Here is a 26,138-nt window from a genome sequence, read left to right as displayed (position 1 = left end):
CCAATGGAATGGGATTAAAAGTGATGTGCTTCTCCTTGTGCTTTTCCCCTTCTGTCTGAGTGAGATGGCTATGCCAAAGCAAACTGGGAAGTCGCATGCTAAAAATGGCAGAATCTCTGACAGGCTGGGTATCTGAACAGCTGTATGGAGCAGAGTCTCCCTCCCCTCCACCCACTCTGCAAGTTACCTGCTATTCATTAAAGTCACTATGAGGGTTTCAGCACATGCTGCTCTAGGTTTCTAGGTGAATGAGAAATAAACTGTTATTGTACTAATGCACTATATTTTGGGGTCTGTTTGTTACTGTAGCCTAGCTTACCTCAAAGATGAATTTGGCAATATACAATACCTATATACCTTAGTAGACAGCAATTCTGGTTTTAGGTATGTTCCCTAGAGAAACTCACAGTTATGTGAACAGGGAGACATATATAAGGCTGTTCATTGCAGTACTGATAGTAATAGAAAAAAAAAGGTAGGGGAGAGTAACTACTCTTCTAAAGGAACAGGTCAATTGTTTTTTTAAAAAATAAAACTGAATACTATAGAGTAGTAATTATTAATGATTTAGACACCCTTATTAACATGGATGAAGTAAAAAAATTGCAAAAATAATTATGCTACCATCTATGTAAAAATTTAAAGATTAGCATATGGAGAACATTTATAGATAATCAGTATGAAAATGAGAATTATAGGCTGGATGTGGTGGCTCATGCCTGTAATCCCAGAACCTTGGGAGGCCAAGGTGGGAGGATTCTTGAGCCCAGGAGCCTGAGACCAGCCTGAGCACCATAATGAGATCCTGTCTCTACAAAAAATGTAAACATTAGCTGGGCGGTGGTGTGCGTCTGTAGTCCCAGTTACTCAGGAGGCTAAGGCAGGAGGATTGCTGGAGCCCAGGATTTTGGGGTTGTAGTGAGCTATGATGACACCCCTACACTCTGTCCTGGGCAACAGAGCAAGACCTTGTCTCAAAAATAAATAAAAGAACCAAAATAAAAACCACTAATTCCAGTATTGTAATTCTGGGTCTGCCATGCATAATTATCTTCTGTATTGCATGACCCTTCAGGGCATCATTCACAAATCCTATTAAGATCAGTTGTACAGTTAGTATTAGAGGGACTACAATCAGGGACTCAAATGTATTATGGTCTCTCTGTCTCCTACTCTCTTTTCCTTTTTTTCTCTCTACCTATTTCTTGGTTTGCTTCTCCTTACTTGTTGATCCCAACACCACTCCCAGAATTGTCTTTTGCCTCAAGACTGAAAAATAGCTATTAGTAGCTATTGGGTTCACATTCACCCCAGAGAGTAAGGGATGCTCTTCCAAAAGCTCCAATCATAAAAACTGTCTGTCTCTCATTAAGTCATACATGGCCTTTCCTTTTGGAAGAAATATTTTCCTTCTCTTTGCTTCCATGTACTTCATCTATTCTTTTCCTAAGGCACTTTTCTGTTCTACTCTGTATTGCCTCCTTAGAAAGCTTATCTCTCTAACTAGACTGTAAATTCCACGAGGGTGGTAATTACAATTGGGTCTTATTTTTTTGTGTGGTGGTTATTATTATTCTGGTGTACTGTGACCTATAGCATCAACAATAAGAGGCTTTGGAATATTTTAAATGAATACTTTATTTCTAAAGCAATATTCATTGTCCAATCTAGTCATTCAAGAGATAAAATGTTCTACACATAGTTTTGTGAAGCAGTGGTTTCATTCAGCAGCACAAGGACAGGTACACACAACTCAGTGGATATCTCACCATATTACGGAATAAACTGGAATAGCAGTTAACCACCATGTGGAGGGTGGTAGGGGGAAGCTGTAGGTGGTTTAATAGGGCGAAAACAGCAAGTGCCCCATGGTGAATGATATAAAGAAGTTCAGGTAGGCATTCAGCATCGGGGTAGATGGTCATTAGGCACTGAGGCTCAAGGGCATGAATCCAAGTCTTCGAAGGGACAAAAGAAAGAATGAGAGTCTCAAGGGAGATGGCCAAGAATGACTCAGAAACTGGGAACCTGAGAAAAAGTAGCAAGACTTTCACACATTAGCAGAGAAACGCCAAAGGAGATTTGATCTTAATTCATAGAAATCAGAGCAGGCAATGCTTAAATATAGTGATTGGTGGTCCTGGGAAGGAAAGGAAGGATTGAGTTTGAAGCTGGGGATCACGGGACATCAGTTGTATGAAGAAGGGATGAAGAATATGGAACTAACTTGGGCCCTACACATGGAGTGTAGAGGCAATAATCAGAAGCAGGTTTGAGAAACAGATGGGTGAAGCAGATGACACCTCCCATCCCCCTCCGTTACACCTTCAGAATTTTACCCTTTACTATGAATACGAAAATGTCATATGTGGTGAAACGGTGAAACTACAAATAATAATTCCATTTTGAGGTGCTTTTGTTCTTCAGGATATTTTTTTCCTTTCCCAATCGTAAACTATCTTTACCTACAAAAATTGTAACTTCCATATATCAGCAAATTTTGAACAGAAAATATTAATATCAAACTATTAAGTAAATAAAACTACAGACAGGTTTTTCTTTGTTTAATTCTCTTATTTTGATTAAGGGTCTAGTACAGTGTCTAGCACAGCCTGGGAAAATATGGAGGGTACTACCCACTTTGATAATCAGACAAAGCTGAGTTTGAATTGAGTTCTACTAGTTGTCTATGTAACCCAGAAAAAAATCATTTCATGTCTCTGAGATATGCTTTTCATGTGTAAAATAGGACCAATGATAAATATCAGGTGGTTGTTTGTTATAAAGATTAAATAAAATGGTGTATTTATAGCATTTGATATAGGGCCTGTCATACAGTAGACACTCAGTGAGTGCTGGTTACCGATAAATAGCTATGGGACTGAATGTATTTCATTTGTCCTTGTTTCATCCTTTTTGGGGATACACTAAATTTGAACATATGTTGATTAATGTGTTGCATTTACTAAAGTCTTGGTGTTTGGAAACTGCAATAATATTTCTGCTTCAAGCACATGCAAAAAAAAAAAATGAAGTTCTGCTTCAAGTATTTGTAAGACTGGGTCATTTTGTTCTACTCCTTCCACTAAAAACAATTTTAAAAGCTGTGGTTGAGGTGGACATAAAAATCTTCAGTTTGAAGACATTGGAAAGCAACTAAAGAAGCAGGAATCTGTGGTGAAGCCAAGAGAGATGAGCCCACAATTGGGGACTGCTTTCTTCCTTAAGGTAGTTGTCAATTTCAGAAGCTGAAGCTGAGAATCTAAAACTTTTGGTTTGAAGTTATTTTTGAATAGGTAATGTTTCATAAGATACAACATTTACAGTGTATATACTATATAGTGAGAACAATAGTGAAAGTTTCACATCTGACCTGGTTTTCCAGCTACTATGTATTTCCCTTTCCAGGAGGCAACTGATGTTACCACTTTTTTTGTGTATCATTGAGAATGATCTTTTAATATTTGAAGATGGACTATGCTCATAGTGCAAAGTGAGAGTACTCGATATGTTTCCAAGGAGTGGCAAAGAAGATTCATTAGAGCCTGTTTGAAGCCAGTTCACCACTCATATAAAGCTATTGCTAGTTTAGCTGCTTTAAACCAATATTCTCCAATGTTTGCTTAAAATATATTAAGAGGAAACTAATTTTTAATAAATATTATATGCAGCAGATTAATCCACCTATTAATTTGCTTCCATTGCCAATGTTCTAAAAAGTATTTTTTTAAATATGTTCTTTTTTCTTTTTTCATTTATATCCATAAGCAAGAAAATTGTTTAATATGTTCTATAAAGTTTGTAGCTTTTGTTCTTTCTCCAGTTTTCTTTCTTTCTTTCTCTTTTTCTCTCTTTCTTTCTTTTCTTTCTTCTCTTTCCTTCCCTCCTTCCTTCCTTGCTTTCTTCCTCTTTCTTTCTCTCTCTCTCCCCCCCTTCCTTCTTTCCTTCCTTTTTTTTTTTTGACAGGATCTCACTCTGTTGCCTAGACTGGAGGATGGTGGCTAGCAACCCCCACTTCAGGGTGCAAGTGATCCTCCTGCCTCAGCCTTTTGAGTAGCTAGGAGTACAGGCATGTGCTACAATGCTCGGCTAATTTTTAAAAAAATTTCTTGTTAACCAGTCTGGTCTTGAACTCCTGACCTCAAGCAATCTTCCCACCTTGGCCTCCTAAAGTATGATGGGATTACAGGCGTGAGGCACCACACCCAGCCTCAATCTTTATTTCTAGTGTCAACCTGCCTCTTTAAACTTTTAAAACCCTTCTTATCCTTTAAATTTTTGTCCCTAATCCTTTATTCATTGTTTATAGTTTGTGCTTATTATCAATTTATTTGTGTAAGAGAGAAGTGCTAGATCTCAGAAAGAGTCATGGGCCTACAAATGTACGGAAACTGATTTTCATTTATATTCATAATAATGGGGAAAGGTGAGGTTCTGAGAACAAGTCAGCCAGTATCATCCCAAATTAATCTTTATTACTGATTTTAAACATCAAAATTTAGACTTTCTAGAAGGATCACAGCTTGCTTGTTTATCCCATTGCCTGGGTAAGGATGGGAACTACATTTCCCAGAATCCCCTTTCCTATGTGGTTCTCGGTTAGAATTGGACACAAGAGGAATGTGTCTGAGATCTGGAAAGTGAATGAAACTGAAGTCATTACACTCAGAAGGTCATTGCTGTGAGACTGGGGGACGGGTAAAGGCAGGATGCGGTGAGGCCCAGCTTGTCCTGCCACTTCTCCATTCTGTGTCTTGCCTCTCTTGCCACCTGCTGGTCCTGCTGATCAATAGCAGCCCCTGACCCGCCACAGGACTGTTAGCTGCAGACCCCAGAGGTGAAGACTATACAAAGACAACCATTTCCCCAGGGTTGGCAATTTCAAGAAGTCTCCCCATGAGTATACCCTTCGCAGCCCCAGTTTGGCAACCAGTCGTGCTTGCTTTCTTGGATTTCCCAGCCAGCTGCAGTTTGTCTACCTCCACCAGTGCTTCAGGCAGACCCATGAGAGTCTATTTCTCTGATTCTCCCTTTCAGACCTTCACTTTTGCAACTCTTCTCATATTTGTGTAAGCTCTAATTCCTGTATTAAATCCCTTATTCTCATTATATTTACAGTGACACTGTTTCCTACTGATACACTTGAAACTTTTCCATCTTTGTGCTCTGCCGTCTGTATTACTTCAGCTATGTCTTCCCTCATGGTTGCAAAATTGCCACCACCATTGAGCATTGCCTACCCACCTGATATTGCTTCAGGCAGGAAGCAAGGGCACTGACTTTAAAATAGTCTTTCTCCTTACATTCTTCTCTTGCTTCAGGAAGGAAAAATTTTACCTGAAGCCTCTACCAGTATTCTCTGTGAGTCTCATCAGTCAGATCAGAGCTATGCACCTTCCTCCCCTGGTCACTGATAAAGATCCTAAACTGCCATAGACACTTAGTCCTGCTTTCTGGCTGCCAAACAAGATAAACGGGAATGTTCTAAAGTATATTTTCACCTGTACCCAACTTGCACAGATTCTGATTTAATTGTTTTGGGGTGGTGCCCTGGCACCAATATTTGTAAAATTCTCTCACAAGGATTATGTGAAGCCAGGGTTGAGAACCACTGCTTGGATCAAACAGGATTCATTCTCTGAAGCTATTTTACATGGTTGCCTGAGCAAATAAGGGCCTGTACAAGGAAGAAGGCAGAAATGGCAATCAAGATTTATCCATCCAGATAATCTCACCTAACAATGATCTATAGAATAGATAGAAATATGACTAAAATTCTCACTTGGTTTGCATCACATAAAATCACTAAGGGCTGCTAGATTCTATGCAAGTTATTTGATTAAGACTAGGAATGATAATAGGACAGCTATTCTCCATTCCTTAATTATTTGAGGTAAAGCCTCCTGAATGTGCTACCAAATGACATGACACAATAAGCTTCCCAGAGGATTGTTGAAAAAAAAAAAAACAACACATGACACAGGACTCAAGAAATAACCATTCTTTTGTGGGGACATAATCACCTTGATTTAATTAATCATGCAATTAATCACATTAATTAATTATATAATTAATTGCATAATTAATGTGAATTTTTATGAGAGTGTTTTTGATATGAACCCAGTACAATTGATATTTTACTGGCTTCACATAATCCTTGTGAGAAAATATCAATTGTACTGGGTTCATATCAAAAACACTCTGGTGCCAACTTGAAGAGGTTGCCACTGTTCAAAGATAGGACAATTTGACCATCAATATGAATAATGGATTGCCATGGATTAAAATGGCAATGGATTAAAATAAATATGTTGAAAGCCATAAATTCACAATGATGCTTAAAATAAAATAATCCTATTGGGTATCTTCAGAGCGTAGTAGAAAACCAACTCATTATTTGGAAATCTGATAAAGAATATGTATCATACATTTACTCTACTTTTCTTGTATACATATAAGGGGAAGTTTCTCTTTAAAAAATTAAGCAAGCTAATAAGACATGACAGTGTTAGAATATTATAATTTTTCAATCCCTGATGAGATAATATCTCTAGGAAATGACCATCCATTTCTGCTAATATCAGAGACCTAGCCAACATTATGCACCTCCTAACAAAAGTACCACCTAGAATGTAATCTTATCAAACAAATGAACAAAAAACCCTTAATCTGAACAAGTCTCTGTCACTACCAATTTATACAAAATATAAGACAGAGGAGCATGTTAAGTAGCACCATATGAATGCAGTCAGCAAAATCCAGATATGAGACATTCTACAGGACAAATAACCCAATTTCTTCAACAAATAAAGAGTTAAAAAGATTGAGAAAGAATCTATAAATTAAAAGAAATGTACCAACCAATTGCAATATATGAAACTTACACAAATCCAAACTTTAAAAAAATTTATGAGATAATCTGAACAGTGATTGGACACATTGGATACTTGATGATATTAAGCAGTTATTTTTAGTTTTTAAGTGTGATAACAATGTTGTGGTAAGTTTAGAATAAAATTATCTTTAGAAATGCACAATGAAATATAGTCAGATGAAATGATATTATGTCTGGAATTTTCTTCAAATAATCTGGTTGGTGGAGGGGTATTGCGGTATTAGGTATCTATTGCTACATAACAAATTACCGCCAAATTTTGAAACTTTAAAGAACAAATATTTATCCCAAAATTTCTGTGGGTCAGGAATCCAGAAAGAGCTTAGCTGGATGGTGCTGGCTCAAAGTCTCTGCAGTCATCTGAAGGATAGAGGATCTGCTTCCAGTTTACTTGGTGGTTGCCTGACCTCACTTCCTCACCGGCTGAAGCTAGAAGCCTCATTTTCTTTCCATGTGGGCCTTTCCATAGACTGCTTGGGTATCAGCAAGATGTGGCAGCTAGCTTCCCTCAAAAGAGAGCCTAAGATGGAAGCTACAGTCTTTTATAACCTAATCTCATAAGTGACATACCATCACTTCTACCGTATTCTATTGGTCACATAGACCAACTCTGGTACAATGTGGACAGTGACCACTGGTATGTATAGGGGACCATTAGGGACCATTTTAGGATCTGGCTACCACATTGACTCAATGTTTTATGGACCAAGCCTCCATCCATCACCTGACCTCCATAAACCCAAACCTGACTTGGGGACCACAGTGGTATTCTAGTCTGTGGTTTCAGTGTAAGTTCAGAGTGATTTTCTAATATAATTCTCAGAAGTTCTGGGTATTTCCCTTTCCTCAGTGCAGAGTCAGCCTGTTGAGCAGACTTTAGGAAAGGTTTGAGGGCATATTTGCCATAAACACTGGTGGAAGATTTGCAGGATTCTTCTTCTTCTTCTTTTTCTTTTCTTTTTCTTTTTATTTAATGGACTCCACAATGGTTTGGAATAGATTCTTTCTTGTTCTTTTTTTTTTTCTTTGGAGGGGGAAGGGGGGACAGAGTCTTTCTCTATCTGTTGCCTGGGCTGGAGTGCCGTGGCATCAGCTCAGCTCACAGCAACCTCAAACTCCTGGGTTCAGCAATCCTCCTGCCTCAGCCTCCCAAGTAGCTGGGACTATAGGCATGTACCACCACACCTGGCTGATTTTTTCCTATTTTTAGTAGAGAAGGGGTCTTGCTCTTGCTCAGGCTGGTCTCAAACTCCTGATCTCAAGTGATCCTTGCATCTCAGCTTCCCAGAGTGCTAGGATTACAGGCGTGAGCTACCGGACCCAGCCTGGATTCTTTCTTAAAGAGACTTCAGACTCTGAACTGGCTTAGATGTGGAAATTGGGTAAAAACTCATGAACCCCAACAATATAGTGCCCTGAATTGTGTTTTTAACTAGTAGACCTATAATTTTCCACCTATTATGTCAAGAAGCATTTTAGTATGCTGCCCGTCTATTTCATTCCTAGGAACCTCATGATGAGTTAGCCATCACCCCAGATCCCAGTAGCAATACACTATAATTACCATTTCATTCTTGCAGCTTATTGTAGTAATTTCACCTATTTTATCTCTGACCTTTCAGCACTGTCACCTGACCTCTAATACTCCAAGATTTCATTACTCCCCTGGAGCTGGGCAATCCAACTTTTTTTGTGGTATCCTGCACTGTTGATTCTCGTATACAGAAGACATCCACTATAGGGCTCATCATGGATGTTGATGTCATCCTCCTCAACCTATTTTTTAATGCCTTGATGAATGCAAGTCCACGGAGTTACCACAGAGGGTATGGTTCAGGTTGTACATAATAGATCCATGTTAACATTCGCATTTCCTTTAGCATTTGAACACCTTTCTCTAAAGCAGTGGTTTTAAAGGGATTTCCTAGGACCAGCAGCAGCATCTGAAAACTTATTAGAAATGCAAATACTCGAGCCCCACCCAGACCTACTAAATTAGAAATTCTGGGGCTAGTGCCTGACAGTCTGTGTTTTAACATGGCCTCTAGTGATTCTTAGGCTAAAGTTTGAGAGTCACCATGTTAGTGAGCAAGTGTAGAGTAGAATAACAGTTTTGTCTCTTCTAGTCTGAAACTGTGTTAAAATTTCCCGTATCATAGTTTACTTCCAAAAATTTAAATAAGTTGTGTTTCAGAGAAAAGAATCACACTTTTGTGCAAAACCTAAAAACATAAGAAAATTGTGGTAAGAGATGAAAAATAACATGTTGGAGGGGCTAGAAAGATAAATTATGTTACTTTGTATTGGGTTTTGCAATGTATTTTTGTGTACTTCCAATAGGATAATAAGATTGCCCTGTGAAGACCTGATTTCAAAGGAGCTGGGTACTATCGCTAGATCCCTGTCAATTGTTCCTGTGTGTTCTACACCATGGGGAACATGAATAATTCTCTAAAGTTAGTGCAAAGTAGCAAGTTAAGCAGGTTGCTCCTCTTTAACTTTTCAAAATTAGAAAGTACTGAGAAGCAATCTATATAAAAAGTGGGTAGAGGGAAAGACTTTAATAAAGTAAATCACCACAAACTTTTTTGTTGTCGTTGTGATGAAGTTGTAAGCTATATTTGTAACCAGTATGTTACAAATGCTTAGAATTGATGACATCACATATTGTCAACAAATTAAAAGTTACTAGTCCTAGTTTTGCACAAGTTGTATTGTCATAAAAGATGAAATTTTCAAAGAAAGAAAAAAATAAGTCAAAAAAGCAGCCTTCATTGACTGTGTTGTCAGGGTTGTTAAGAGTTTTATTTAATCTATTAGTATGAGCTAGAGGATGAGGTATAGTTGGCAGAATCATTTTCCGAGTAGAAATTGTTGGTAAGTTTTAGATCCTCCACAAGGAACAACCTGATTTGTACATGCACCCAGTCAAGCAACTCAATGCCAATGCTTATACCTGGAAATTCGTCCTGTCAATTTTCTGCTGTTTGAGCTGTCCTTCTCTGATGAGTTTGAATATTCAGATACACCAATAAGAACTGTCAAACCTGGCAGCATTTACTTTCATGCATGGCATGTTTATCAAACATAACTACAACTATCATTTAATTAATGTCTAAATATTTGCTTTCTTTAAATCTGTGTATTAGTGGCATTCATCTGATAGCTAGATACCCATGAAAATTATTTGAATATATCTTTGCAACAGGCGCATTTTAATATGTTTCTTTTGCAATCCAGAACTTTTAAGTTGTTTTGGTTTAGATATACTTGTGTTTATTATACTATACCCATAGTCCAAGTTTAAATTTTGACCTGTTAGTCTAAGTTCCATGAAGGCAAGAACCAAGTTTGTCCTTATCACTTTGTCTTCAGTGCCCAATACATGGGATATAATGTTCATTCAATGAATGTCCATGAAACTTAGTGCATGATTTCCTGATTCTAGCAAATTGAAAAACTGCATAGCTCTCTCAAGGCTGGAAGTGTGCTTCTACTCTTGCCCCTAGCCCTGCCAACAAACTGCAGAGATTCCCTACCATCTTTAAAAAGAAAAAGGTGCTTCTTTCCTAGAAGAATATGTATGTATTGAATTGAAAAAACAAAAGCATTTAATAACCAAATTTGGAATTTAATACTTGTTGAATAAATCCTAGCATACATGATAAAAATTAAGTGATATATATATAAAATACTGACTAGTAAAAACAGGACAGAACAAACTTTTGCAGAGCCATTTTCTCAGCATGCTATTTGATTTCCTTATGACTGCATTCAAATTAGGGGAGAAATTGGCAGAGATTTTTCTGAAACACTGTTTCCTACCAAAGGAAACAGTTATTTAAATACAGTACATTGGAAACTGGGGGCAAGTCTAGTTGCAGGTATTATCATATTACAGATTTTTCATAATTATAAGAATTAGAGAAATCAACCGATGTGTTATTTCCTGCAGGCTGGATTCGTGGTTAACAAGAAAGGGGAGTTATTGGTTAAATTCTGTGGGACCATCTTATCAACACTATTGGTGGGCTTTAGTTTGTGGGCAGGTGTCTAACAAACACAGACAAATGAATAAAAGAATTATAATGAGTCACACTTACCCAAATCCCATTTGATCTAACTAAATTCTGCCACTTTTTCCCTAAGTCTAGGGGCTCTTTTTAGCTGTATGTTCATTATTGGAGTTTCTATGTTAATGAAGTTCTAGGAAAGCAAGAGTAAAGTATTTTCATTGGTGACTTCTAAAGTTAGTCTTTACATAATTATTTCTCCCCAATTAACACTCGTAGTGTCTATTACATCCAAACATATTTATTGGTCATTTTCTTGCCAATGTGGCCAACAGCACAATGCAAACATATGAAACTGAAATTTAAGTTGCAGGATTTTATGAAGCTATGAAAATTGTCACAATCAAAATGGAGTCACTATTGTTAAAAAACAAAACAAAAACAAAACAAACAAAAAAACCCTTGGCAAACAAAGCCAGGAAAGGCCATGAAGAGAGGGTTCTCATTCTTGTATGCCTGAAAACAAAAGCTATCACAAAAGACTGTACAAAAACCGCAACCTTGCACAAAGGCCATCGCAACCTTACACAAAAAATACTTCTGCAAGGACATCTGCCCAGCAACTGCCTGTACTGGCATCACCCTTGTTATTGATCTTTGTAGCCAAGGATAATTATTTCAAAACAATTATGTAATCTTCCTCATTTTTTTCTTTAGAAAACTTTGGCTTCCTTTACTAACTTCCTGAATACACACATAGCTTACTATAGCATGTGTATTCCCACACATATCTTTCAGAAAGCCTCTCTGTTATTTAGTTTGATAAAAATCAGTGAAAATAATTGAGAACTGCTTAAATTATCACAAAAGTTATTGTCAGATGAGGATCTGGCAAATTAAGTCAATTAAAAATTGAAAAAAAGAAAATTTATATGGATGTCATAATGAATGCTTCAACACAAAATTATCTGAATAATATTAATGGTTAAGAAAAGCCTTTGGAAAAATTAAAGCCCTGGAATATGTTCGCAAACATGACCAATTCTGTGATCATAGTGTACAAGTCAAAAATGATGTTGTCACTCCTCTCCAAATCAATATTCGATTCATCAAATTGAAATTGTTTCATATTGGTGTAGATTCTTCCATTATATTGTGGAAATCAGTTTTAAATGTGTGTACCGGTTTGGATATCTTAATGATGTCAACTGTTCCCAAAATGTGTTCTGCAGAACACTAGTCACAAACGTCATCTGTGAAAAAAAGGGACCCACAGAGCTACGGGATATTTTCTGTTCCCACACTCTGCTATGCTCCATTCTGCTCTCTGACCAAAAGGCTGATCTGTATCGACTGTAGGTTCCTTTGCCCTCTGTCTTCCTCTTGGGTTTGGCTAAAGGAGTGGGGGGCAGAGGAGACCAGCGGGACATCAAAGGGGATGGAGGAATGACGCTCTTTATTTCTTGGTCTCTTATCTCCTTCCTGCTGGATTGCCAGTAGTTGGCTGTATCCTAAAACTAAGGTCACAGCTTCCTCAAGGAAGTCCTCTCCATTTAGTTTTTTCTCTGCAGTTCTGGTAACTGCTTCCCATCTTGCCCTTTTAGGCTGGGAGGTGGTAACAGTACCACAACCGTGTTAGTTTCTCTTTATTAAATGCTTCTCCATTATCTACTGAGGGTACTGTCTCCTTCTGGGATGCTGGTTTATACAATGGTTGAATACTATACTGTCCTCTTGGAAGAGTCAAAATTCATACCAGCACATTAAAGGCTCTAAGAAATATTGCAATAATGTCTAAGTTTAGCCCAGTATTTGCCAAACAATTACAGCTAATGTACCCAGAAACATCCCTTGAATACATTGGATTATAAAATTCCTTGCCTTAAAAGATACAATACCAAACTTAATGGTTTATATTCTTGATGGGCAATCACTATAAGTATTTAATTGTTCTGTGCTGTGTGGGAATACTGATGTCTTTAAGGTCTATTAAGATATATGAACCTAAAGCTGTTAGTCATAGCATTGACTTGTTACAAATGACCGTACTTTTTGTATTGTTTAGTTTTTGTAATTTTTCTCAATATCCAGCTGATATCTTACTGCTACCCACGTGCTTCTCCCTGTGTTCATCATCTTATTATCACCTCTAGTCTGGCAGGAAACCAAATTACCAAAGCTAGCTAAAATTGTATCCAAAAAAAAAAGATTAAATAGGTTTAAATTAAGTGCTCATGATTCTCTAATAAGCACAAACTTTAGTGCCTGAACTTCATGCCATCTGTTTTGGCTGCTTGAAAACTTTGTCCCTTTATACTTGGTATTTCAGTTAATTGGAGTGTTGCTCTGGAGGTACTTGTTTAAACACTGATGTGGTAGTGATTAATGCTGTGCATTTCTGGCTTTTTAGCACGATATGATAGAACTGCATTTCCTTTATTGAGTGGCTATGTAACCAGTTCTGTCCTTTGAGTACAAGTGACACATATGATTTCTTAGTCAAGCATTTAATCATCATGTGAGACACTCTAAATTCTTTTTTTGGCTTCTGTCACAACTAGTACTGTTCCAGACGGTAGATGCTCCATTATCCTGGGTCCCTACGATGGATATAAAGTTTAAGTGAGAAATAAATCTTAAAAATCTTAAGTTAAACTTAAGTCTTAAAACAGTTTCTGAGATTTCAGGGCTTTTTGTTCTTGCAGCATAAATTAGCTTATTCTTTTTTTGACTTGCTTCAAAAAAAGATATTTCTGCAAAAATAGAAAAGGGTTCAATTTAAATGAAGGAAATTGCAATTAAGGGTTTATATGGCTTTTATGAAGAACAATTTATCTTTAAGGAATATGAGAATATGTCAATAAGAAAGAGTTCAAGAACTCATAAAAGCTTTAACAATGGGTTACATAAAAAATAGACACATATTCATAAGCTGTGTGGTCTAGTGGACAGGCTTCAAGCACAGGTTTGAATCCCTGAGTTCTACCATTTATCAGGTAGTCACTTAACGGGAAACTCAAATATCATATGAATAAAATTGGGACAACTAATACAGGATTACTGGAAGGGAATCAAATTCTTAAAATTATCTGACAATAAAATCATTAATAAATGGCAGCCATCATAATAGCTGTATTAATCAACTGGTTAGTCTGGCAATACATATTAAATTACTGTCAATCTTTCCATTCATACCTTACTGAATATAATTGGTTTAATTCATTGAAGGCAAATAAAAATTTTCTGTTACTTTCCTTCCAAGATTCTGTTTAGGTTGGTTACCCCAAATGTAATGGAGAAACATTAAATGTCAGACATTTTTAAACCAGTCTTTAATTTTTCAATTCAGGTGTAAGACATATATATGCACACACACACAAACATATTAATTCAAGGAATCAAGAATGTAGAGTATAAACATGTACAGCAGATACTACTTCATGTATTTTTTTAAAAACTTGCTCTAAAAGAGTTTTATAATTTACACGTAAAAGAAAAAAATCATTGTCACTTATACTTCTACTTCCCTTTGAAGTGTTCTCATCAAATTGCATTTACTGAAACTCCTATAGAAAGCATGAAACCATTCTTAGTTATGGCAAGGTGGGGGGGGTGTACTCATTGGTGACCAAAATCTAGTGACATTTTTATGTTCTCTGCCATACTCTTAAATGCCTAGCAAATAGTAGACATTTGTTAGATGAATACAATGACATTCGAAAAATAGATCTCAGAGACCCAGATTCTGCAGCCCAATTGGAGAATTACAATGTCATTTTGAAGTGTTCTAGAAGGGGGATATGACCAGTTTTGATCACAAGCCTGGGCTGGCTGCTTCTAGGTATGGAGCTGCGTTAAGGTGTGGGAATAGAAGAGTACCACCCTAGCAAAAACGATAAACGAAGGCTGCAGTGCACTGTGAAATGACCAATGGCACCTATTTCTAAGGTTTTTCCTTCAACTAAAAGATTGCATTTTGTTATGATTCAGTAATCACATTAATGTCAGCAACATTGATTCCTATAGACAAGCCTAGGCAACTAGTCACTATTTACACATCATCCCATTGAGGGTATGCAAACCCAAGTACCAAATTTTAGAATACCATCTGATAACTTCTTGCATTCAAGACCTCAACTCGTAATTCTTTAAATTATCTTTTGATATAAAGAATCTTTTAGGATGTATTACAGGCATTCCTGTGATAAGCTATATTTACAAAATACTTGGATGAAAAGCAAATTCATCATGTTGTATACTGTACAGGTAAGGTTTATAAAGTAAATTGATTTATTTTTAGCACCATATATACAATCCAACACTGCAAAGTAATTTAACTTTTCAAACTCAAAAGGTATTTTTCATCAATCATGGCATCTCCTCTCTCAATAAAAGTAAATGTTATTTTATGGGCTGGTGGAAATAGTTCATTATTTAGTAATCAATTACACAAAATTGTTTCGTTGAGTAGGCTGATTTTTAAAAAACAAAAACAGCCCAGGTTAAATAACTAAACCCAATCAAAAATAATCTGAGATTTAAAGAACTAAGGGCCTCCAGAGGCCTGTTATTCCTTTTGTCCTACCTAAATTTCAAGAATGGAATATAGTAAGCGCTTAACTAGCACTAAGAGATGGAAGCAAGTTCTTTTAAACTACAGTGATACCAGGTGGAGTATCACATTTTAATTGTTTTACCTTTATCACTACTATTAAAAAAAATTAGACAAGGACATGTCCCTTTCAGATTAACATGAGCTATGCAGTTAGTATTTCAGATTACTGAAACTTAACATTTATTAAGCCTCATGTGCCAAGTAATGTTCATATTAATTTCAAAATTTATAAAGGTATGTCATCATTAATTTGCAAATGAGAAAACTGAAGCTCAGAGGTTGCACAAAACCATTAATAACTAGAAGCCAGGCATGGTGGCTTGCAGCTGTAGTTCTGGCTGTCCAGGAGGCTGAAGCAGAAATCACTTGAGCCCCGGAGTTGGAGGCCACAGTGAACTATGATCACACCAGTGCACACCTGCCTGGGTGAAAGAGCAAGATCTTGTCTCTTAAAAAAAAAAAAAACACCAAGGCCTTCCTCTACTATAAACTGTTTCTCCTTAGTATACAACAAACTGGTTCAAAATTACCTAGACCTTTAAAAAAAGGAAAGTTTATAACGGAAAGCACTTTAACATTAAATAGTTCTCATGACCCTAACAAATTTTGTATATGAGCTTACTAAAATGCTGACGTCATTTAATCCTTCATTTGTAAAAAGATGAGGACGCACTATACATGAAATGGCATTAAGTGAAGTGTAATTAATTTTGTTTTCTACAAAATAAGTTAACTTTAAGCAAAAACAATCTCAATGATGATAAATGCATTTCATTATTTATTTAGATGTTTAAGCTCTCGCACTAAGTTTTTACAAGCTGGTGAACACTGACAAATTATTTCTCCCACAGAACTATAACCACACATTCCCAGACAGTATAAATATATGGTTGAACTAACATTAATACACATCACCATTTTATCAATTACATAATAAAACAAATTATCAAGTATCCAAATATTAAGTTACACAGCTCAAAGGCATATAAAATATTAGATGTCTGCTCAATTCATTAGCAGAAACCCACTTCTTTTTTTTTGCAAGAGAGGTTGGGAAGAGAAGGAAAAAAAAAATCAGACTTCAAACAAAAATAAGTTGATAAACAACTTTTGATAAGTATGGAAAAAAAATTACAAGAATTTCAGAAATTTTATGATTAAGAATTGTTTTAGCTACAATTAACAAAGCCATCTCTACCTTTTAAAAAATATTTACTAAATTAAAGAGCATATTTCTACATGTTCTGCACAAGACAAAGGCAACATTTTGCTAAAAATATTTAATAGCCCCCTCCCATTCTTTTTTCAGGCCCTCCCTGTTAAGTTGCACCTCAGAGTGCAAACATTAAATTAACTGTAAGGCTTTTTTGTCTGAAGACATTAAAGACATGTGCTTCTGTACAATGTAGATTTTCAAAATGGAGGTTTTTCATAACAGCACAAAATGAGATTTACAGAAAGACATTAAATAATCACTGTAAGACTTGGTAAAAATAAAAAAAAAAATCAATGGTTAAGCAAACCTGATGCATACTGGTATAAATGTGGGAGATGTAAACATAAAGTGAGCAGGCAAATAACCATGTAGGCCCTACTTTCAATGTCTGAAATGGATAAACCATATAAGGTCTAGAGTGTTCATAGTTCCTGGGATTTTAGTTCTGTTCGATACTAAAAATATACAAGTATTGTGCTGGGTATTTTGGCACCTAATCTTTCTAAATTTCTTACATATTGATAAGATTCTGGCATGGGAATAGATTTAAACAAGACATAACTCAATACCGCATGATTTCAGGGAAGGTCAATTGTTACAAATGATAAGCACATTTTAAATGCTGAACAGCAAGAATCTTTTGCTAAGTGTCCAAAAAGGCTAACTGTAACCCAGACACATAGGTTGCAATTCTGTTAAACTTGCGGCCTGGTAAAATTGCTTTACAATACTCTCATGGAAGCTTCATTAGACTTATTCACCAAGCCAACATGTTGGCTAATACATATGACATATTAGGTCCTGTGTCAAATTTTACTTCCAAGCCAATAGCATCAGGCACCCTAGTTTTATTGAATGCAACAGTTGTTTCTATGACCATTGGAGTCTTTGAAGCGCAGCCGCATCTTAGGACGATACTTCTCCAAATACAAAAGTTGCTTGCTGTTAAAAGCTCCACGCCGCTTTCTGGGGGGGGAGAAAAAGATGGAGCAATTAAAGCCAAATCCCGAGTGGTGGTTACAAGTCAAAATTCACATATCTATTTATATGAAGTCCAAGAAAAGACAAAACTAATTCATGGTGATAGAAGTCAGAAAGAGGTTGCCTTTGGTGGCAGAGATAACTACAAAAGTCACAAAGGTATGTCCTGGAGCACTCAAAATATTCTACACATTGTATTGGGTAGTTGTTTTATTTGGGTGTTATTAACTGATCTCCTTTCAAGACCTGTGCATTTTTATTGTATCTTACTTATACCTCAATAAAAATGCAACTCAACAAGCAACCTATTCAATCAAGAATTTAAAGCAAAATAATAATTCAAAGAATATTGTTAAATTAGAACCTTAGTAATATTAGCATCTGCATGAAATGCAAAAAAAGGTATTTCCTGGTTTTAACACTATCTTAAAAAATAATCATAATGGTCAGATGGGCTATTAGTAACATACTTAAATTCACTGATATTTAACAAGGAAATGAGAGTGCAAATGAAAAGAGAATCCACTACTTACTGTCTTATGAACTGTACTGCATCTTCGTATTTCATTCCACCTTCGATTAATGCGAGAGCAACAAGCACTGGAGCTCTGGTAAGGCAAGAATTTTGATAAATCAGTTTTTCAAAACTAAACTCTGGTAAATTCATTATCCCAAACATCCCCCAATCCAGAAGTACTATCTACCATACTTCCTATTTAGGTAATCCCTGTAACACTGACTTTATGTTAAAAATTAGAAGAATTTATAAAGTGTCAGTATTTTCATATCAACCCAGATTTTTATGAAGAACCAAATTAATAAAATTGTCTTACCTCCCAAGGCCTGCAACACAATGAACAGCAATACAACAACCAGGTTCTTCACGAAACTTGATTTTTACAAGACTTAACCAGTCATCAACAATCTGGTTAGATGGTGGTGCACCATCATCAAAAGGCCAGTCCTAAATCAAAAGAATGAAATATTATAGATCTTTAACAGAAATACTATACAAATAATTCTAAATTTCTAACATCCAAATGTTTTCAAAAGCATTTTTATTTTTAATATATTTAAGAGAATCTTATTAGACCCCACTGTCAATTAAATGTGACTAAATGCTCAATCTTTACAAAGATATTTACTTCAAACCTCTGCTTATCTTTCACCTTTATTTGGAAATTAAGATACTGTATAATATCTTAACTTAAAAAACTAAGCTTTTTGAGGCCTGTGGTTTATTTGAATAAACTTTTATAGCACAGTATCATAAACACAAAGGAATTGTTAAATACTTACAAGAACATGGATGCCTTCTTTCTCCACAAGAGTAGTGTCATAAGTTGCTTCACATACTCTTACTATTGTGGTAACTCCATACTTCTTAAGTTCCTAGATAAAACAAATTAAAGAAAAAATTAAGTCTTCACAACCACATCATTATTGCTCAATATTAGCTATTTCGATGTCTGATCAGCAGGTGTGCTGGTTAACAGAAAATCATGAAAAAAAATGGCAGAACCTATATACGTGTACACATGGAAGCAAATCTTTTACAGGCATGAAGCCATCATTGTGCCTGGCCCTACATATTTTTGATAACTTAGAAGAGGTTTTTTTTTTTCTTTAAATCCTGTGGCCCTTCACATACAGAAGTTGTTTATAGTTATGGTAACACTGGATAGATTGGTATGAAACACTAAGAGGGGTAAAAGCAATAAGGGCAAAAGTTTATATAACCAAAGGAATCACTTATAGCCCTGTAAGTAATCTCCTTTGACAAATTATACTAACTCCTCAAACTTTTACTCATTTGAAGTATATAAAGTCTTAAAAGTATATTCAGACTCTAAAATCCTAAAAATATAGTAAAAACCCACATATTTAAAACTATAGGTTTATAAAATGTATTATTAATTTTAACTCTCCTGACATTTAAAAAATGTTTACACAGTAATCTAAAACAAAAGTACTATTAAAGTATTTCCCTATGATCTGAGAGACCTATTTGCTGTTTCTGAACACTTGTAGATATTTATGAATAAAATGTGTATGTGTCCAGATATATTCAGCATTCATTACATTTCTTCCACCTAGTAAAAAGAGGTGAGGTCAACAGTGAGAGTTTTGACTATGTAGCCACTATCAGGAAGAAACACAATTAGTAGTTGAAAATTGATTCTATGCATCAAATGAGGTCCCAGGCTTAAACTAACTTTATGGTATTACTCATTACGCTAAGCATATATATGAAAAATCCATCAACAGCAGCCTTCCCCCTGTAAGTTTCTTACAAGTGAGTGCTATACTCTTATACTGTCCACATATTGATTTAAATTAAACTTAGATGCATGAAGAACTATGAACTCACAAAGCCAAACAAGTACAAGGTTTTCTCAAAATGTATAAAAAAATTTACCTCTAAAGAAGACATTATATTTTATTTCTGGGAACTGGAACTATAGGAATACCATCTCATATTTTCCAATAGTATTTATTTTACAAGATATAAACCCCATTATTTAACTGCAATTTAATATATTAAAAATGATCAAATCTTACCTCTATAAATTTGTTTAAGGTCGCATTGGTTGGATTGTGTGTAATAAGAAATCTCATGTTCTTGTATGTGACTTCCACAGGAGCTGGGCGGTTCATTCGAGCCATGTTAATTTAGTTAAAAAACACTCAATAGGGTTATGAAAGAATTTAAAAAATTGAATACAGAAATGATGCAAAGAAATTGAAGTCTACTTCAATATACTCCACTTGAAATTCTCAGTGCTTTGAGTATGAAGTTGGAAGTAATGGTAAATGAAATGAACCTCCTAACAAGAAGCAGCAATTCTTCAATCCAGTAATACTGAGGCAACAAAAAGGAAGTGCACTGAGGTTTACCCCATCCAGGTCAGAACTCTTGTAAAATGCTCTACAGATTTCAATTCAACACTTCTGTGTCCAGGTTAACCACTCTTATGGGGGCTTCTTGGTGGAGTAGTAATGAATTTCTACAGTTCACTTGTCTGCATAGAGGTCGTGCTGTGCCTGGCAGTAATCTCCACTGCCCTTCAGAAACTCCATAAATGTGTGACCAAGAACACCACAGAACTGCTGTTTAAAAGAAAAAGAAAGAGAGAGAAAAAAAGTTATTTTCCAATTCAAGAAGAACATGCTATGCTTTTACACTATTTAAATGCCCAACCAGTTTTTCAAATTAGAGCCCAAGGCATTTTTCAACTTTTACTTGCATGACAAAATTCAAGGGATGAATACAGATTAAATCAACAAGCATAAAACAAGCAGTCACAAGTAGATTAAACTGAAATTACTGATTATTAAAAGATTCCTCAAAGAAAACCACTGTTACATTTGGTGATATTCCTATGTACATATATTTTCTTCTATTAACTACTCCTTTTAATAGTTGTTTGTTTGCTCTATATTGTTATGAATTATATGTACCAGCTGTTGATTTTTCCAACTAACAAAGCATTTTACACACTAACACAAAATTCATGAATACTCTGAAGTCATTAGTCCTTGCATAGTTTACCTAAGGTTCCTTTTCAATTTTTGCTTTCATACTTAATATTGTTTATTAAGCCAGTTTGATGAGAGAGGAAGATGTTGGCTGTATGGCATTTTTACAAAGATAAATAATACTCTTGCCTAGACTGGAGGGCAGTGGGGTCATCACAGCTCACTGCAACCTCAAACTCCTCAGCTCAATTGATCCTCCTGCCTCAGCCTCCCCAAGTAGCTGGGATTACAGGTATGTGCCACCACACCAGATAATTTTTTCTATATTCAGTGGAGATGGGGGGGGGTCCCACTCTTGCTCAGGCTGGTCTTTAACTCCTGACCTCAAGCAATCCTCCTGCCTTGGCCTCCCAGGGTGCTAGGATTATAGGTGTGAGCCAACACGCCCAGCTGATAATACTTCTTTATGTAATTATTTCTCAATGATTGCCCTCTTAGTTTTGATTTTAAAAGCTAAATTTTGAAGTTACCATCAACATTTTCGTTTTGTACTTTTAAAAATACACTGAAGTTAAAAAAAGTAGTTTCAAAAATCGGAGATGGCTCACACCATTCTACTTACAATAAATAAAATTGGCTCTCATAAAATTTACCAACTCTTCTAAAGACTTAGAGTACCCTTCACCAGTATTTACTTTTTTAAAAAGACTGATTTTCAAAGTGCTTCCATAAATACAATCTCATTTTATCCTTAATAATCTATTAATTTTTCATTCCCATTTAACAGATGAGGAAAATGAGTCTCTTGAAATTAATCAACTCATTAAGTTATAAGAATGTATACCTATAAATTTAAAAAGGAAAGAATTCCCATTTATAACTATAAAAAGAAAATATTTCTAATTTTTAATAATATTCTTTTGTATTTTAAAACCAAAACTTCACTTATCTAGTCTAAAACTGAAATCTATTTACAGAAGAAAAGAGGATAGAGGAATGTCAAGGAGGAGGTGGTAGGTGATGTAAATTATCTGACTCCTTTCACAGGTTTTGAAAGCAAGGTAACTACTGCCAGCAATATATATAAATCTATTTATATGTCCCCCAAGTTCCCCTTAAGAACTAAACCAGTCTTATGCCAATATCAAACGTTACATGAATATTCACAGGATATTTTCAAAATATGTACACTAAGGCACTAATGTTAATCATTATTCTTCCAAATAGTTTATAAGGTACTTCTTGTGAATTTGGGCAGAAAGAGGGGACAACGGAAATGTCATTAACAGGTTAACAAGAACACTGACAGCTGACAGCCACTGCCTCAAACACTTTACATGAATTCTCATGGGTAAATTACCAAGCAAAATAGAATCTTGTAACATTAAAAAAGTTCCATTAGTTTCTATGTTTTAAGCTTAAGCATTTGAAAAACTTAAAATTAAATTCAAACTATGTGCTCCCATTTTCATTTTACACCTTTAAACAGAGTCTCACACTACAGTTTCTAGAACAACTTAGCTAAATTTTGAAGAATAACTCATACGGTTATCTATCAGGTCACAAAAAAACATCAAGTCAAAAACCCAGTCTATTTTTTTTGGCAAAACAAAGGGACTAGCACTAGGAATCATTTATTAAAAGGTCCCATAAGGAAGACAACTTTCATTAGTTTAAGTTTGTTAAAATGAGCCCTTATAGGTTACTTCACCTACTTGCTGGCTGGGTTAAAAAAATGATTGTCTAAATCACCATTAGAGTTACTATTACAGTGAACAGAGACTACAGTAATTTCGAAAAAATTATTTCATTATGCTTTCACCTCAAATCCTAAATACTATCTCCTTAAATATAACAAATCGTGTATTCCAACACTTTTCTGATGACATTCAATGAATTTAAAAAGCTTTACAAATGACTTATCACAGTATTCTCATTTCTAGGTACTATCTTTTTTTTTCAGTTGAAAGCTGATTTGAGACAGTATTTCACACCACTATTTCCATATTTAATAGCTAAAATTCCTGTTGGCTATAGCCGAATGTGGCCATATCCCTTCACGTGAGCACTTTCATCAGCAAGCAGAGAACGCAATACAGAAAGAATTCATTTCCTGAACTGTTTTTTTTTTTTTAAAACTGAGTGGAGCCACCCAGTGGCTGGGGGGACACTTCTAGTTAAGTACTGATGACCACTGACATCTTTCTCTTCTGGCCAAGACACTCCCCCATTCCCAATATCCTCTCCACAGGAGAAACCATTCATGATAGGCAGTTCAGAAATACCAAGGGACTTTTCCTCCCACATTATCAGTTGCATTATAACCACATGCATGCTGGGGCAGAGGAGAAAAGAACAATTTCTGTGCAGAAGCTCAAGTCAAGTTTGTCAGACTGCACAGTCAAGCCAATCAATCTGTATAATGGCTATTTCAAATAATTCGTTGCTGAGTTCGGCATCTACCTAGGTCACAGGTAATGCACCTAATAAAGCATGTGTAAAATGCTCCTTACTACTGGGAATCATCTACCTTTCTTTCTAGTTTTCAACTAATCTGATTAACTGCCACCAAACAAAATTCATATGAAGAGGAACAGGAAGCACTGCCTCAAAATCTGGACCTTAAGCAGGTCAACGGTTCCAGCTACGGTGTAAGTAACAACTTAATACTCTTGGAATCATGGAGTGTTCCACGGACATGAGATAAACCTCACAATTCTGGCTCTGGTTTGGCTACTGTTGCCACGACCCAAGGAGGCAACACCACATTACACCACGGATTTCAGGAACAGTTCTAAAACAGTCCCAGATTAAAAGGCGCCATCCAAGGCCCTTACAAAATTGGCAGGGAAAACGCATGCTGGTGCCCAGCCGGGGGACTCCTTCGTTTCAGTGTAACAGCAGCCCTGGCAGTTTCCAAGGCGCCTGACCCAGGCCATTTCTCGACGACTTGCCCAGCGAACGGACAAGACTCAACTTGTTCCCACTATCCACAGCCTGAGGTGGAGCGCTAAATCCGGAACAGCTCGAATTACCAGGTGGAGACCGAGTGCCAGGGGAGGGCGGGGCGCGGAGCCGGTGCTCTCACCTGGCGGAACCCCGCTCCGGCCCGGCAGGGCGGCAGCTCGCGGAAAGCCCCCGATGGCCGCCGCTCGGAGTGCGCGGCGGGGCGCGCCCCCTCTCCGCGCCGCAATCACGGGTTCGTGCCGCGCCTGACTGAAGGCGCGGGCGCCGAGGCCATTTTGTCTCAGGCTCTGGTCCCGGCCACGGAGCACAGGGGTGGCTGCACCGGGCTGCTGTCCCGCGCCGGCCCCCCGAGCTCCGTGAGCTTGGGGCCGAGACCGTTACCAGCCCCGCCGGGCCGCCCCGCCTCTCCCACGCCTGCCCGGATCTGGTGGCAATCCCGCCGCCACCGCGCCCTCCCCGTATCCGGCTCCGCAGTGACACGCGCAGCTCTCGCCCCACCCCGGGCCACGTCTCCTGCTCCCAGTGCGGCCACTCTCCTTCCTCCGAACAAAGGGGTCCCGGGACGCCGCGGAGCCCGCCTAGCCCGGACGGGGCGCGCCAGACCGGAGGGCCAAGGGCGGAGGCGGCGGTCACAAAGCGGCTTTTGTGCCGCCCCGCCCGGCCCGCTGCGGCGGCCGAAACCGCCCTGCGCCCGCCACCGAGGCCGGGCCGCACCGCACCGCCCTGGCCGTTCCGGGCTCCGGAGGGACGTGGAAGCCGGCGCCTCCGGGGGCCAACTGCCAGCCCGCAGCCCCGCGGGCCCCGGCGTCCTCCTCCCCGCAGCCGGCCGCCACTAGTCGGCCGCAGGGCCGTAACTCGCCCGAACCCACCCGGGACCCGCCGGAACCGCAGCCCGGGGTAACGGGAAGCGGACGCCGGGCTCCGAACAAAGGCGACGGCGGGGACGGGGGAGGGGGGCCTGCCGCGGATTCCCAGCCCGAAAGGCGGCGGCGCGACGGCTACTCACAGGAATATGTTTACTCATTGAAGATTGTGGCCTAATCATACAGCCGGTCCCGAGGCGGCGGCGACACAGGCGGCGGCGGTGGCGGCGGCTGCAGGGCAGGGGGCGGCGGTGTTCGTCGCGGGGCGGCGGCGGCGGCGGTGCAGGCGGCGGCGGGGGCACCAGTCTCTACCATGCAGTGAGCGGCTCGGAAGAGAGCGCGTAGCCGAGCCGGCCCGCAGCCCAAGGAGCCAATACGCGCGCCGCGGCGCCCTTGCGTCACAAGCCCTCCTCTTTATAGCCGGCGCGACGTGCGCACGCCCGGCCACCAATCGCCGCCCGGAACCCTGCGCGCAGCGCCGACGAGCGGGGGCGGAGGCCCGCCCCCCGCGCACGTCACCCGCGGCGGCCGCCGCCGGTGTGAACCGGTTGATGAATGGGTGAGCGCGTTAGTCGGACCATCCCCGGGCGGGGGAGGGAAGGGCCGACGGAGGACGTGGGGTTGTTGCGAGCCGGAGAGCGGGGCGAGGCGGGAGCGGGAGGATGGTTTCCGTCTCCGGACTGGAAGGAATCACGCCACAAACCCCATATCTCATAATTAGAACCACCCACGAGTGCACACATGTCACATGGGAAAGCCTGAAGTTTGCCTCAAACTTAAAACGCAGTCCCTTTAGCACTGGCACCGGCCCCGCGTCCTTATGCCCGAGGGAATAACCAGTTATCTCTGCCAGAGGTTGCCTCGGCACCTGCGCCCCTGGCGTGTCCGTCATCACATAATGTTTATGTCGCACGGCCGCTGTCCCCGGTGATTCAACACCTTGACTGCCACGGCCTTGGGCTTGGACAAGATGAATTCTTGTCGCTGGGGGCACTTTCAAGTGGGGAGAAAGTTGTCTTAGGAAAACTTGCCCTGTGGAAGACGGGGATGCGGGCAAATGCTTTCTGTAGTCTTTTTTTGGTGACGCCTCCATACTACATACGCGGGC

General features: G+C 38.5%; 1 protein-coding gene across 2 annotated transcripts; it reads right to left on the bottom strand.

Annotated features, from left to right (window-relative positions):
• Nucleotides 1–16,278: 16,278 nt before the first annotated feature.
• On the bottom strand, nucleotides 16,279–25,419 carry PTP4A1 (protein tyrosine phosphatase 4A1). Of its 2 annotated transcripts, none has more exons than XM_045543798.1 (6): nucleotides 25,174–25,419; nucleotides 20,283–20,831; nucleotides 19,020–19,112; nucleotides 18,554–18,684; nucleotides 18,254–18,328; nucleotides 16,279–17,705 (listed from the first exon to the last, which is right to left on the bottom strand). In XM_045543798.1, the coding sequence occupies exons 2-6, from the start codon at nucleotides 20,385–20,387 to the stop codon at nucleotides 17,588–17,590; spliced, it is 522 nt and encodes a 173-aa protein (XP_045399754.1). In that variant the 5' UTR covers nucleotides 20,388–20,831; nucleotides 25,174–25,419; the 3' UTR covers nucleotides 16,279–17,587. The 2 variants fall into 2 exon arrangements, with proteins under 2 accessions (XP_045399754.1, XP_045399755.1); XM_045543799.1 differs by having other exon boundaries at nucleotides 20,283–20,828; nucleotides 25,174–25,354.
• Between the last annotated feature and the right edge of the window lie 719 nt (nucleotides 25,420–26,138).

Source organism: Lemur catta, chromosome 2 (assembly GCF_020740605.2).
Source record: "Lemur catta isolate mLemCat1 chromosome 2, mLemCat1.pri, whole genome shotgun sequence".
Taxonomy (NCBI): Eukaryota; Metazoa; Chordata; class Mammalia; order Primates; family Lemuridae; genus Lemur; species Lemur catta.
The sequence above is the reverse complement of the archived record's forward strand: the minus strand, read 5'-3'. Positions and strand labels throughout refer to the sequence as shown.